We start from the raw sequence: 15,589 nt of genomic DNA on the forward strand, positions 1-15,589 counted from the left end.
GTTACGGAAAGCAGCGCCTCCGCCCCGGCATGTTCCCTGTTTTTTTGCCCCTGAAAAAAAAAAAAAAAACAGCAGACTCAGAAATCAATTATTCACCCTTGTCGCACCGGGAGGCCCATATTGTCTTTTCGGAAGGAGAGGATCCAACAAAAAAAGACTTCGTTTTAAAACCCACGCCAAGCCTCGCCCCCATATTTCCACTGCGAGGCTTGGCGTGAAGGAAGTGTTGAAACCACAGTTACATTTCCCCCAAAAGGACTCAGTCCTCTCCGAACGTGAATAGCAGCCAAAAAGGAAAAATTCCTCGCTCACGTTTCTCTGACCTTCAGTAAGAATTTGGACTTTCTCCGAATTTATATTCCAGCCCTGATTGGAGTTGTCTGAACATAGATTACGACCTCTTTTATTTTGGTGTGGACTCATAATTTGTCGTTAGTTTTGGAAAGTAAAACAAGAAGAAACTTATTTTACAGTATAACAACTTCGTCGTATTCTCGACGCTACGTACTCTAACGTTAGCGTTCGATTAATTGGGAGAATGCTAAACAATCAAGTCAACTTAAAGGAGATCAAATCGTATCATGTTGGTTTTGTTGGCAGCGTAGAGAGCAAACAAACCTCAAACAAATAGCGATGAATGCGGGAATCGAGTCACATTGTGGAATGTGATGACTCATGTGGCTCTTGAGTGTGCATAGATGGCGCAGTGGTGAGGGCACTCGCCTCCCACCAATGTGGCTGGGTTCGATTCCCAGACTCGTCGTCATATGTGGGTTGAGTTTGTTGGTTCTTACTCTGCATCGAGAGGTTTCTCCGGGTACTCCGGTTTCCCCCTCCTCAAAAACCAACATTTAACTTGATTTGCGTTAATTGTTAATTTCAGTTTACAGTGTACCAAATTCGTGCTCCAGCAGTAGAACGACTAGACACTAAATCAAGTTCTGTTCCTTTCCTTTCCTTTCCTTCCTTTTTCCTTTCACATCTCTGCGCTAACCCTGCTCTCCAACATAGCGCCAACCATGTTCTACAACATTGCGCCAACCCTGCTCTCCGACGCTGCGCCAACCATTCTCTCCAACACTGTGCCAACCCTACTCCTAAGGTCGTAAAATGATTGTCTTCTTTCAGCCCTTCTGATCATCATCATCACCACCACCATCATCACCATAAGCACAAAGAGAGACCCAGGTCCCGCGGAAGCCTCGGGATCAACAGACTACAAGGAGAAAAAACGAAGATTCAGAAAGAAGAGTTGGAAAAAGAAAGAAACTGTTGTACAGGTTGGCAGAGAGGAGTACAGAGTGAAACTCGGCGATCCTACTGAGTAAGTCAAGTGTAAGATTTTTCAAATCCAAAAACCGGTCAATGTTTCTAACATTCCTCGTTTCCAGTTCCCATCGTTTCTCTTAGCCGGCGGGACCTTCGACTAGAAAACGAAGGGCTCTTGGTAAATAGGAAATTCTTTATTTTTTCCATTGGTTAGCTTGCAAACAATAAAATCTTGAACCGGAAGTAAAAATGGCCGGTGGCGCGAAGCCGGTCGTTAAAATAATCAGAGTGTCTTCGTTTAAAACTATGATATTACTTATTGCTTCTTCTGTTCGGCACAAAGGGACATGTTCTCTAAGTCGAAAAGAGGCACTTGTGATGCTTCTGAGCTTCGCCATGTTTAGTACTTTTGACGACTCATATATGAACTCCGGAAGTCGTAGAATGTGGGACTCCATAGCCCTTTGTTTCTCGTGTGAAGGCCCCGCCGTCTAAGAGCAACCTTTCGGATCTGGGTATTAGAATGTATCTCCAACGGTGTAGGTCCTCTGGGTGATGAGGTAAAAAGAAAAATAAGGGCGTGGGGGGGGGAGGGGTTGCGGAGATGAGACAAGGGGGTTAGGGTTAGGCGAAAAGTATCAAGGTGCGAGCTCGCGAACGACATGTTTTCCACGTTTTGAGTGAAATGCCTGAAAAGTTCGGACTCCAACCGGATTTGAACCTATGCCCTATACGATACCAATGCTGTCCTCTTCCAGGTGAAATACGAGGCAACTGGGAGCCGGTAATTTTGTGTTCAGAATAAACCCGTACATAGGGGGACACCCGATTGCTTATACACCAATCAAAAATTGGATTGTGGCAAACATTGGTCGAGAACTGTGAGGTGACTGTCTTTGTTTCCTCGAGCAGTAGAGCTAGGGAGACTCTTTTCCATGCTTATTGCCTACGTTACAAATGTTATTGTAAACTGAGGAGTCGGCTAAGAGTAGTCTTTGTGACCTCATTACCTGCAATTTGTTAATAGGAAAGGGGGAATGGGAAATGCAAAGAACAAAGCGTCGTTCTGAGTTTGTTCGTGTACAGCTACTTGGTCTTAACTACTCCGCTCCTGCAAAAAAGCTTAACTCAATTCGCGTTGAAAAGCGCAGGCTTGTAATGTAGAATGCTCAGCAAAACTGTGCGAGGAGCTTTCTGGGTGGTACACGTCAAATGCACGTACAACTTACTTGATTCTTTTATTGCTTAATTGCACGACCCACGCGGCTCATGTTGTTTTTTGAGTGTTTTGTTGTTCGCTGCTCGAGAGTGAAAACATTGATTCAACTGTCAATCGAATGGAATCTCCTGCTATGCTGGGGAGGTGAGATGCCGTGAGCGTCCGAACGCCTTCGGGTGTTTTCCGATTAACCATGACTTGCGCTTCGGTGAATTTAGAGATTGATAGAAGTTTCTTCCGGACGATGCGTTGTATTTGCCTCACTGCCAATACATCCGCCTAACAGAGTAGGTTACTAAGTCGACGTGCCATTTTCTCGATCTTCTTTACAGCATCTCATGATCATCTGCTTTTGGGTGCTAGATTCAGTTGCGAATGCTCCGAGTTGAAATTTCATTTTGACCATCACTTTAAGTTTTTCCTTTAAATACACAACTCTGCGGTTCGCGTCCCTCTTGAAATTATACCAGATCGACCCCTTTCAAAGGCAGATAACATTTAAGAAAACTTTTTGTAATAGTAACGCGATTTTAAAGAAAAAACTTCTTTCGAGGGTGTTTATCGTGCAGTCAATTAGTTGTTCAGCAAATTGATCGCTCGCTCGCTTGCTCACGGTTAAACAAATATTACTTTGTGTAAAAAGTTACCGCGTGAGCCATCCGAACTGCAGGGAGTTATTTCGTGCGTTTTACAAGATTAAAGGCTTCGGGAATTTATGGACAGAGAAATACTGCACGGAAACGAGAAACGGAAATGTTGTTTTCGAGTGTGAAGTAAAATTCATACTCGTGATGTTGGGGAAAAGCGAGCAAGCGCACATCCGGGAACTGTGGTACATGTTTTCAAATATTTATAAGAAAGACGAGTAAGTTACTTTCCGATAAGACATCGAAAACATTATTATTTTCCTACGTTTTTCTAGTGGATGTTAACAAAACATCTGGTCCGCGTTGGCCTTTCGCTTGGTAAGGGGGCGGGGGGGTTCAACTTCTGATAAACAGTATCCCAACACCATGTTTCATCTTGGCTGCACTCCATGTAGCCTGCGAAGGATTATTTAAACACTCGCGAGTACGATGGTTTTGGCAGCGAGTGGGGTGGCATTCAAAAAGTGCAGCAAATGTGGCAGGCGGGATTTCACTCGCGGCCAAAACAACGAGACAATCATCGATTTACTCCCGCGTGTTTAAATAATCCTGCAATAAAAATATCCCGGCCAGGCTACACTCCATGTATATCATCCTTTCACTGACAAAACTGTGTACCTTCTTCCGTTTGGCCAGGGGCCTCGTTACCTCCAAATCAGCGTGTCTTCATTGATTAGCGAATCGAGTAGGCTAACAATAGACATGTTTGCTCTGCGGTTAACGCTATCCCCTAGTGCGACCGCTAAGGAGGGTCATTACATATCTGTATTTGTTACGTGGGCCTGTGGGAAGCCCAAATTAACCCGCAACCTGGTGTGATATCCAGGGTCGATTTAATTGTCGTGAAGAATAGCAATAACTGCAGGAGTCTAACTGTAAACGGTTGTTGTTTTCTTGATAATATTTTCAAGGATGCTTTTCATTCCTTTTTTTTTCCCTCTGGAATTGTTTATTAGTCTTTGCCTTAATCGCGTTAATCTTTTGTAACCTAAAACCTTCACGGAAGTTCGAGAAATCCAAGGCACAGAAAACCACTTTCTAATCGGCAGTGTAGAGCCTAGTGTGCAGAAACACAGCAGTTGACATTCATGCAGGATGTCGTGAATTCAAACTCTTGCCAGAGTAAAGGCGAGAGTCTTTTTTTTGGGAAAGTCATGCCTTTGCTGTAACAATTTGAAATTTGATAATGGCAACAAACAATGGGACCTATTCAAAAAGACTGAAAACCACACACAGTGACTGTTTAAGTGATAGAGATACATGTGTCTTCGAACTACTGGAACTACCATGGATTTAAGTTAAAGCAAACTGGTAAATTATGAGCTAAAGATCTAAAAATCAACACCACAATGGTCAAAACTCTGTGAGATTTACTTCTCGACTTCCATTCCATTTTTACAAGGTCGAACCTGTTACAGAAAAGTATGCCTTTGTTTGAAGTAGTATTTTTGAACATCGGAGGGACTTGTATCCGGTGAGGGGGCCATTCAAAGTGAGGGACCTACAACGTAGCTCTTTTATCCACAAGAAAATTAGGTCTTTTTGTTATGTTGCTAACAGCTCACACACCAGGACAATACTTTTATCTTCTTGAAAACCGGATATACTGCGCCACGGGAAAGCTATCGTCATGTTTAGCTTTAAATTCAAAGCCCTGTTTTTGAATTGCACCCTTAGGCTTTTTAAAATTGGACCACTTTGGGCAGAGAAATAAACATCGCGCCATGAGTGCATGCTCCGAAAGAGCGAAAACTTAAATTAACTTGGTGAATTCACATTGCGTGGAGACACCCCGTCCGAAAACCGCCTTTTCCATAATCGATCACTGGCAAGTTGTCTTTATAAATTGAGTCTCGACACTAGGCGTGCACAAAGCACTTCTAGAGCTTTCCATTGAGTTGTTCTTCTCGCCTCGACAGTAACTTAGGCTAATTATAAGTGGTATACAAAGACCTTTGTGTAATAATAGCCGTGCTGCTATTTATAACGTGGCATAAGTGGGTTTCTTGGGCATGTTCAGATTAGCAAATCGCTTCATTGTCTCGTGAACTGATAAATGTGGATTAATGGCGTTTTGCTTCTATTTTTCCTTTGACAGCTTTCAAGACTCCCAAGTTTAAGAAAACCGCAGGTAAATACGGAATTTCTATCACAGACTAACTCATTTCGCTTCGATCCAACTGTGTATGAACCCAAGGGCTTGGCGAGTTTTGTGTTCCAATGTCTCAAGTCTGTTCACAAAGGTTACTGTTACCATCTCAGTGAAAGCTACTTAGCAGTACTTTGACTGTTTATTTTGCAGTCAAAAGTCCCAAAAGTGTCACCTTGGTCATGATAGCTATTAAACAGGACTTTCCTGTGGTCCTGTTTACGTAATCGCACAGGTCGTTCGTACAGGTCCCCTCAAAACTGGGATCCAACCTCAAAGTGTGACTATTGAAACAAGGGTCTTAGAGAGCATTTTCCCTGCAGAGCTGTTCGATATTTTTCCACCCCAAGAACAGTTTAAGAACGTGTTTGTCTTTAAGACTACCCGGAGTGCTTCTTTGTTTGTCGCATCAAGCCGTGTTTCTGCTTCGTTAGCCAGCGGCGGGGAGCGTTGAAAGAACGAGTGGTCACAGGCCACTTGCATCTCAAGAATAGCCCTGCTTGAGGTAGCATATCATGCATGAAATGATCTGTCCTTAAAATTTAAAAAAACCAATATTGGTTAATGATTGCGGGTGGCTTTGAACTCGTGTGTCTTTCACGAAGAGACCTTGTGTGTGCACCGATTGCTTGGCGACTAACTGCGTTGCGTATTTTCCTTATTGTCTGCTGACAAACCTTTACATGAACCTGGCGCTCCGCTTGCAGTTTAAGTGGGATTTGGAGGATAATGTGCTCCTTGGCCGTTTAAGGCAATTTGCACTAAAAGCGTTAAGCGTCAGTAACCGGCTTTCGGTTCTTAGGCCGATTAGCTACTTTGTCAAAGACAAAAGCGTGAAACACGCGAGTCGCGAATGTAAACGCGAATGACGCGGCCTCCCGAACTCCCTCGTTCACGCACGTTTTGCAATTGCACGTGAAGTTCTTGGTAAATGCGGATTTCCTTTTGCGGTTTCTAAGCTTTCACAAGAAAATATCGCTTCTGGAATAAGGGACAATGTAAATTTGCCTAAGTGAATCACGTTCACAAAGTCTTTGTTTTTCCGTTTCCTCTGAACTTTAAGTTTCCCCTAGAGAGTGAATCTCCAGTTCCCAAACAACTGACTATAAACTTGACGCCTAACGACCAGGTAACTTTAATTCGGTTACGTTCAGCTTAATCGTGTCTCGAAAAGAACTGTACCCTCAAGGCTCAAAACAGCTCAGTAATATTGAGACGAATTACCAAGGTCATGAAATGGCATCCAAGCATTGACGTGAATATAAATGATACAATCAACTTACGGAAAAAAATAAAATATAAGCGGTACAGTTTACAGCTAAACTGTTTTGTGGGTCACGGATGGAAGGAAGATAAGTTATTATTAGAAACGAAAATTGTAGAATGTTTAAATTGGAAAACTTTACTTTTAAGTAGATTAGCAGAAGCTCTTTGAGTGTTTGGCAGTGAGAGAATTTCCTCCTTAAGATAAATTTGTCTACATCAAATTCGAACTTTAAGCCAGAACGTGCGGGAATATGATCAAATGATCATCAGTAAAATGTGCACGTAAAAATACATTATACGTCACGAGAAAGCACTTGAAAATAAAACATTGAAGCTGATGAGAAAAACAACAGCTCGGAAATTCGGCGTACGCTAGCAAGAACTGTGGAGGTCAAGTTAATTTTGAGTTCCAGCCTATGACAAAATTGTAGAGACGATTCTCATTTCCGTTTCCTCGCCCAGTGCCAGGAAGATAACGTCAAAACAACTTTGGAAGGAAAAGGAGACCGGCTGTGGTGCCACATCTGCATAACTGAGAGCTGTCTCAAGGAATTTTGCCAGAGAAATATAGTTACTGTGGCATTTTGAAAAGGGCGTTTACCACAAATATGTTTGTACTAATTTTACAACTTTGGAATTCTAAAAGATCACACAACTTATCTTTTAAGAAGCTTTGTCATGACGCAAAGTGTTTTTTGGGGTTTTCATGTCAAAATCCAGGGATATTGTTTTATTTTGGTCGTTTGGCACGTAAGACTGTAGTACGTGAATCCGCATTGTTTATTTTGATATACCTCGATATACCTCGAGGTCGATGGGTGGCCTATAAGTCAAGATTTGCGCATTCTCCACTTTGGTTTTTAAATTTAAACGACTGGAGAGAAAAAAAAACGGAATAAGGAAGTCGTTGTTTCTTACAGTTCGAACAGAGGAAACGAAAGTCTTGTTATATTTCTTTGCCATCTTATGCGGCTTGAAAGTGCACCATGAGAGACCAGACATGGGAATTCAGCCGCCGCGAATGAGCCAATCAAAGCACAGAAATAGAATTATGAAGGATTGAAAAGCCGCACTGTCACTTTATTTCTGCAGCTTTTCTCTCCTTTGGGTTGCGTCGTTTCTTGAGGACGTTTGGTCAAAACTATTGCTTCTTGATACGTTTGAATTCGGGGAAAATAATCTTGTTTTCGTGCAAAGCGTGGGCTGAACTGCAAGTTCACGGAAGCAACATCTCGATCCGATTCATGGTCCAAAATAGTTCTGTTTCCATATCGTGTTGTTTGCGACAGTTGCCATAATTCCCTTGGCATTGGGCAAGAATCACGATTATAGTGTTGAGCTCTGCTTACGTGTACAAAAAAGTCAAGTTTTGAAACACGAAAATCCTTAACATTTCTTCTTTAACTATTCCTCGTTATGTCTTTCGTTTTTGTTTAAAACTGTTCATTGTTATTATTTGCGGGTTGGATTCGTGCTTTTAGATGAAGAACTTTGCCCGGAAACGAAATCAAATCATTACTGAAACTTTGCGGTGTATTGGGATGTTGTGCGGTCGTCTTTCTAGCATAATATCATCCTGTACCCTGCAATTCGAACGTAAACGGAGTTCGCGTGTCTTTTGTATATTTTGTCAGCTGTGTTTATTGCCAGGGATAATCGTCTTCCACTCGTTAATCTGCCTACGCAAGTAACACGTAACCTTCGCTCCTAAACGTGCCTAAAATAGAGCCTCGAGAAAAGAGGAAAATAATTCGTTTTGTTTGATGATGAAAATGAACTTGTTACAGAAATAGGATTTCTTCCATTTCTTATAAAAAAAGTGGTTTCCAGTTTCATCCCTGCAGAGTTCTAATACTACTCGAGTTACTTTGAGTTTTGGCAGTCGGTGGAGATGTTGGGGTTAGCAACAGCTCCTTTGTGGATCTAGCATAGTCAAATTTTGATGTGTTGCAACACGGTTTTTGGTCGTTTATCCCTAGAATTGTCCACATGGAATATTCCAGCGTTTTATTATCTTAATATTGAGCGCCCGCTTTGAAAGTAACACCGGTCATTAAGTCAAGTGCGCGGGAAATAAGAGCAATATCGACTATTAGATCATGAATTGTCTGGCGTAACGGAATTGTCGTCGTCTTTGCAGCCGCGTGCTAAAATAAATCATGGCATGGCTCGTTTCTCGGTCAACTGCCGAAGCGTAAATGTGATTTCTTTTCAGCAATTGTCCTTCAAAACATGAAAGCTAATGCCGCAGCATCGAGAAGCACTTCTTAGTTGTTTTTTTTTTTTTTTTTCAAGGGTCACTTTTGGATAAGTTTTACGATGTTCTGAGTAAGAGGCCTCGTGTCGTATAGGGAACTGCACCGCAGGAAAGTAGCTATCAGTAGCTTTCATTTGAATGGCCACACTTTAGGATTTCATTAACAGACTCAAAAGTTAGAACCACCTTGTTGCATCATCACAGGAACTGAGTATCGCTGAGAAGGTTCACACTTAATGGATTTCACCTACAGACTCAAAAAGTTAGAACCACCTCTTACAACACAAACACTACCATGGGAAAGTACTGCATTCAGTACTGCATTCAGTTGAGTGGCCACACTTTTAATTAGGATTTGCCCCCCAGGCGTTAAACTTAGAGCCACCTTGTGTGGTTTAGTGCTCAGTCAGAACCACACGAAAGGAACTGTCGCACTTAAATAATGCATAAGAACTAGCATAAAACAAGTTGGAACTAGTCATAAGGAACCGTGTACCCAAAAGAACGTACCGCTGCTCACTATCTTTTATTTCCACTGTCACACTCCAAGATTTGTGATACACAGACACAAAACTTTTCACCACGTTGTACAGCATAATAACCCCACCCCCAGGGGAAAGTGCTGCTCGGAGGCTTTCATTGGAATGGTCACACTTGAAGATTTATAATACACAAACAAAATTAAAACCATCCTGTGAAGCATCAGAGGAAAAGTACCACTAAATGGTTTTTCAAACTCGGATTTTGGAACTTTGCGACCTTACTCGTTGAAAAAGCGAGTCTGCGCATGCGTTTCGAAAGTGAGGTATTCCCTCTTGAGTAAACTGTTCGAGTGAACTGTCCCTCTTGTTTTTTCCTTTCCACGTAAACGTGTTTTTGTTTGAAAGCATCAGAATTGGCAGTTTCATGTCGCAAAAACTTCAAATTCCTCCTAGATCATTACATGCCACTTAGGCAGAGAGAATGCAAAGAATTCGATGATTTCGTTAGTTTTCGACTATGGAAGTGTTCCACAATTAAATTTCACACATAACCTTTACTCGCCCCACCTCTTGAAAGCCTTCGAATCAGGAAAGTGTGGTTTGAAATCCACCTTTGCGGGATTGAGCTCTCGACAAAATATCTTTAATGTAGTTCACCAACCCTTGTCTGTCGATCGCGACACCGGCCAGACTGGGCGACACGTTTCTGGAATTGGTCGTTTTATCTTGTCGTTTTGGACTAAATGTTTTGATTTATGATGACAGCAAGCAAAGAATTTGCACTTTTAAGTGTTCATTCGCTTGATAACAGTCATTAGCCCATTCACGCGTGAGTCTTACCAAGGCGGAAAGTGAAAACCACGTTGCATGGCGTGGAAAACTTTGATCTGCACGTGAAGAAAAGTGCTGAGTACACAAACCCACGCTTAATGACTTCAAACAAGCTGATCTGATTAGATTGAAGAGTTGGGCTGGCTCAGTGTTGAGAGTAAGCAATGGCCCTCCACAAGTGTGACCCGATTTGATTTCCGGGACCCATGCAGTATCATATGTGGTTGAAGATTTTTTTAAATTCTTCCTTCTGCTGCCTAGGTCACTTTTTCTCGACAGTACACTGAATTTCCCCTTTTCATAAAAAGATAACATTTCAACTTTATCTGGGTTTGTATTTCCAATATCATAATAGCGCCTCTTAATCGCAGCAGTGCTCTATGGGAATGCTAATACCTTCAATATTTCTTCAATTGAGTTGTCCGTAGCACAGAAAATCAGTTTCTTTGTTCCTAAGCAATAAGCTGTTTTCGTTTTCTGTTCTCCAAGATTTCATAATTTTCTACTATTATCTTATCTTACGCAATCCCTCATGAGATGTTTTTTCCCGTTGACCAAGACTTGGTCACCGGAAGTATGTTCAAAAGCGAAAGACTCGTCAGTCAAGTATGCCATAGTGACGTCAACGAAAAAACATTTTAAAATTGCAAGTTAACTTTTGTGAAATTTGTTCGAGAGTATTCTTCCTCTTTAAACTTCTGCAAACGGACTGAACTATCAAGAAGCTAAATATGAAAGAGCAATACTTACAAAGAAAATTAATAATTAATATTTGCGCTTTGCGTGTTCACGTTTTCATTCGGTCTTGATGTTGATCTATTCACGTAGATTTCCTGAGAATGTGAAAGAAATGCACAGAACTACAAATTGCGCTAGCAGAGCATCTGTCTTCAGTGATCATTCACTGCCAGTGCCTTTTAGAGTCCTCGCTGACGCAGGTGCAGTTGAAGATCGCAAGCTTAGGTCTATGATGTCCGTCACTACGGCGACTGTCGACCAAAACGTCACTTCAAAATATAACTTTGCTTTATCATAAGTCTTTCGCTATTATTCAGTCTCGTTCACGTCCTACAATATGGGTGAAGTATCCCAAAAAAAACTGGTACGAGAGGATTCAGAGTGAAAATACAGTTTTGACGTTGTCGTCAAAACCTCAAGTTTGTTGATTTCACGTCGTCGTTACGCAAAGGACCGCAAACATACTTGCTAAAATCCGTGCTGCACGTACAGCACGATTATTTGTGCTCCTCTAACCAATGATATTATTGTTTTGTGGTGTTGCCGTAGTCTTAGCCGTCGTCGTTTCTTAAGCTCCTTAGGAACGACAGCGGCAATGACAATGCCAGAGAGCAAGAATGTTATTGTTTAAATGAGGAAAAATGATCGTGTCGCACGTGCGACACGCGTTTTAATTCATTCCTCTCCCACATGCGACAAAATAACGTGAAATCAGCCATTTCGTGGATTTTGACGACAACTTGAGAATGTAAGTGTGATGTGTCCATCCTCCATACTTCCAAAAACCGTTCGTAAAAATGCAGTCGGAGGGTACTTCGCCCATATCGTTTAACATGAACAAGACGGAATAATCGCGAAATACTTAGTACAGCACAAAGGTATATTTTGAAGTGTCAATTTCGCCTCTTTTTTTCAACTCCGTATGGGTACTTCTATAAGACTACACCCACCCTGCAGGAGGCTTTTTTTTTTTTTTTTCAAGTTAAGACCCGACACCGCTTAAAGCCAATTACAATATAGCTGTTAGGGTATATTGATTAATGGAAAGAAAGTGCTGCCACTTGTCTTTTCGTTCAAGTGTTTTGAATGTGTGATTCGTTTAAGGTGGCCTGCTTTGAAGACTTTCGACTCTGCCCCTTTGCCATTAAGGATTTAAAGATTGTCTAGACTTCTTGCATTGTACACACTGGACGCCTCCTTAATTGATCAGTCCATCCGAAAGTAGTTTTCCAAACGCCATGCAATTAATGTTTCCTATATGGGCGGCAGTTTGTATCACAATTTTCTGACTGGGAAAGGAGCCTAGATTGTATAGCATGGGTTATAAATAAGTTGAATATTGTCCATTAATACTTGTTTATCTTACGATTTTACACTTCTAAAAGTCGCCGATGACGGAAAAAATTAGAGCAGTTTCAAGCATTGGTTGTCCGAAATATTTAACTCTTATCATTTTGACTAACACCTTTGCAGTTTTCGAACTGTTATTTCTTTTTTTTTTCTTGCAGATTTGAAAAGTGCCAAAGCAAGAATAGCTTTCTCTTTGCATGCAAAACACCGACGTTCGTGTAATATTTGACAAATATCCCGTAATGTATTGTTTCTATAGTGTTTTGTCCGATGGTCGTTACATTGGAGCGGTTTTTGCTGAATTTCATGCGCTGATTGGCCAAAGAGTCTCACCACATTTTGTTAGCCAATCATATGGACGGTGACACGTTCGTTTGGGAGCATTTTCCCGCGCTTTACTCCTGCGTGTTTCCAGCGCGGATTGGTTATTGGTTCGAGTCTCTTCTGTGATTGGGCGGTGTCATACGCAATCGACAACTGCTGCACATGTTACTGTATTTTGAACTCCAAGTTCGTTTTTAACCGCTGCAATGCATCTTTGTCAGATTTTTTAGACGTACTCATTTGAAATCCACACGTAGTGTCCGAGTGCTTTAATTTCTCAAGGAAAGAAAAATATTTTTTATCTATTGTCCGAAGAGATCTTTCTATTTTCCTAGTGTCAAATCATAAAAATAATTTTGACTTTTTCACTGCATGGCTAAATGCATGGACTTAACTTATTCACTGCCCTTTGTTGTAGCTGTATAGTTTTTGTAAATCAAAATAAAAACATTGACAATTTAAAGACGAGCTAACAAGTGCTATGCAAAGATTGTAACATATTTCTTCTATGTATATCCCTTAACAGCTCTTCATTGGAGCTATCCGACGATATGTTGCCGGTGGACAGATTTCTTGATTTATTTAGTGAACTGCAAAATCGAAAGTTTTGAAAATCTTAAAGAGTGTCAGGCCAATATGAATTTTAGCTTAGCGTTTGCAAGGTCTTATTTATTGTTTTACAATACAGCTGTAACTGTTTTAGTGTATGAACAGAAGACAGGTTTTCTGTACAATACGTGCTTTAAAGTGTGAATAAAGAAGAACATGCTTATCAGAACTACGCAGTTGTTTATTTCGTCGGTATATTTTTAGCTACGTGAAATGTGCTCATTTAAATCACAATAATTGCACAAAAGGCGACACGGTTCTTATATATAAAGTCTCTAATTATATTTAGAAGGCTTGCCGAAACTATCAGTATTCTTTCATCTTTTTCCCGATGCAAATTAGGAAAAACAGAAATTTTATCATAAAATTGCTTTGAAACGAAACCGAGCTTGAGAAATAAGTTTTCTCCGTGAGACGTCCACGTATGTTCTAAATTTTGGATTCAAAATTTGGTTTGTAACGGAACGTTTCATCGAAAGTACAGTTAAACTTGGTTAAGTGGGAAGGCTCTGTGTGGTGCGTGCTTGTATGGATAGTTAAATTTTCAAACAACCCATTTAAAATATAGTTCTGGAGGAGAACCAAGATATTCCCAAACTTGTACTCATCATTTTCACCGGATGAAAACTGAATTTTATATTTTAATTTTAATGTTTTTCGAAATGTCTGCCAAAACACGCCCATATATTAACATAGTCGCCACAGAAGCGATAATCGTTGTTTCATCCGGTCGCTTTAACAGGCGCTTTCTCTCGCTTTTAGGCAAAGACTTGTGAAGTTGCTAATAGCCAAGAAAAAAGCCAATTATCACCCAATGGGAGAATTTCACACGGTTCCATCTGCCTTCGGTGATGTTCTATAAGACAACAATGTTTAATCTCAATATTCTGCTGTTCACTGCTATTGTCACTAAATGTCACTTAATATTTGCCTTTAATTTCCGTTCCATAAAGAAATGGTCTGTCTCTCAAACAAACAAACGCTCGATGTCATTTGAGTCGTAAATGCAGGCCTAAACTCGACTAATCGCTTGTTCTGCTCATCTCAAGATAACCTCATCGAACCTTTTCAAACAGCTAACCTAGATAAGTTTGATATTTTAATTCTAGAGAGACAAAAGCTTTGTTTGCCTTTCTTCCATCAGTCATAAATGAGTTATTGATTTGGGTAAAGCTATGAAACAAATCTTTTGTTGTGGCTTTAAATTCTGGCTTTCTGTGATTTTTCGCTCTTCATTCTCGACTAAAACACCTGATTTTAAGTGCTTCTGCCTTAGAAATTAAAAACAAGAACATACCTCTCCCATCTTCTTAATAAAAGTGCATTCATGAATGACGGAAACACACACTTGGAAAAACAAAACTGGAGACACTTTCCTACGCTTTGTTCTAACTTCTCCGACCTTTAAATTCATGATGATAGAGAAACGTACTTAAATTGACAATTAACGGGAAAGAGGTACTTGGACTGAGCACAAGTTTCTCGTTTTTCATTGAAAAATAAACTAACCACAAAGGAAGGATACGGGGTGTTTTCGCAAGGGGAAGAGAAATGAGATAAAATCGCGCCACACCAAGACGCTTTCCTAATGCAGCTTATTTTTGTGTGATACAACCAACGACATATTTACTTTCTTGTCCAATCGACGAAGGTTCCTTGCCCGTCGTTTAAACTTAAAATGTTGTCAAAAAGATCACCACGCAGGTTTCTGAAGAGTCGCTAATTGCCTTCTAAACTGTATAGGGGGTTTTAACACTCAGACGAGCTCGAAATATGGTAGACGTTGATTTACGTCTTAATGTTTCTTTCTAGTCATCATTAAGCTACGGTTCAATCATTTGTGTCTATCGCGCTGATCCTGTGTTGGGCTTGAATCAAAAGGCTGCCCTTTTTACAGCTAAATCACTGCATAAAATATACTTCAATTTCGCAGTAGGTGAAGCTCAAGCTTTGTTATAGTTTGTGTTTCGTTCAAAAAGATATTATTACCAATTTTAAGAAGTAAACTTGCTCTTTACTTTGATAAAAGTTGCTTTCTTATCAGCAGACTATCACCTTATCGAAGGGCTGTTTCATTCATCCTAAGCCCCCCTGAGAGATCGAAAGAAGTTACGGTATTCCTCCAAGCTCAGGGCACGAATTTTCAAGAAAGTCTTTTAATTACAGTAAAACTATTTCAGTGAGTGACAGCTTAGTAACGTTAGTTGGCAGCAAATAAAGTAGAGAAAGGGTCCACAACATATTGATTCGAGGCAGTTCGATGTTAAGGGTTGAAACTAGAAAAACATCACTGGCAATATTCAAACTTGTCATTTCATTGCCTTATTCAAGTTTACTTCAAAATGTTCCAGCCGAGAAACGAAGTCTTCCTTAATTGCACAGATGCACAATTATGGAAGACAAGATTGGAGAAATAATTAGTTCAGACAATAACCATTTAGCTTGAAT

General features: G+C 40.6%; 1 protein-coding gene and 1 long non-coding RNA gene across 2 annotated transcripts in view; both read left to right on the top strand.

Moving 5' to 3' along the window:
* LOC138010019 (adhesion G protein-coupled receptor L2-like) overlaps positions 1-384 on the top strand; it is a 10,200-nt gene extending 9,816 nt beyond the window's left edge. The window contains exon 14 of the mRNA XM_068856987.1: positions 365-384. Within this exon, the coding sequence (XP_068713088.1) occupies positions 365-384 (20 nt within the window). The remainder of the gene's footprint in view (positions 1-364) is intronic.
* Positions 385-1,112: 728 nt separating this feature from the next.
* Positions 1,113-13,313, top strand: LOC138011295 (uncharacterized). The gene is made up of 3 exons (XR_011124685.1): positions 1,113-1,324; positions 5,234-5,266; positions 12,367-13,313. It is a non-coding gene; the product is annotated as an uncharacterized lncRNA (long non-coding RNA).
* The last annotated feature ends 2,276 nt before the right edge of the window (positions 13,314-15,589 follow it).

Source organism: Montipora foliosa, chromosome 7 (assembly GCF_036669935.1).
Source record: "Montipora foliosa isolate CH-2021 chromosome 7, ASM3666993v2, whole genome shotgun sequence".
NCBI classification, from domain to species: Eukaryota; Metazoa; Cnidaria; class Anthozoa; order Scleractinia; family Acroporidae; genus Montipora; species Montipora foliosa.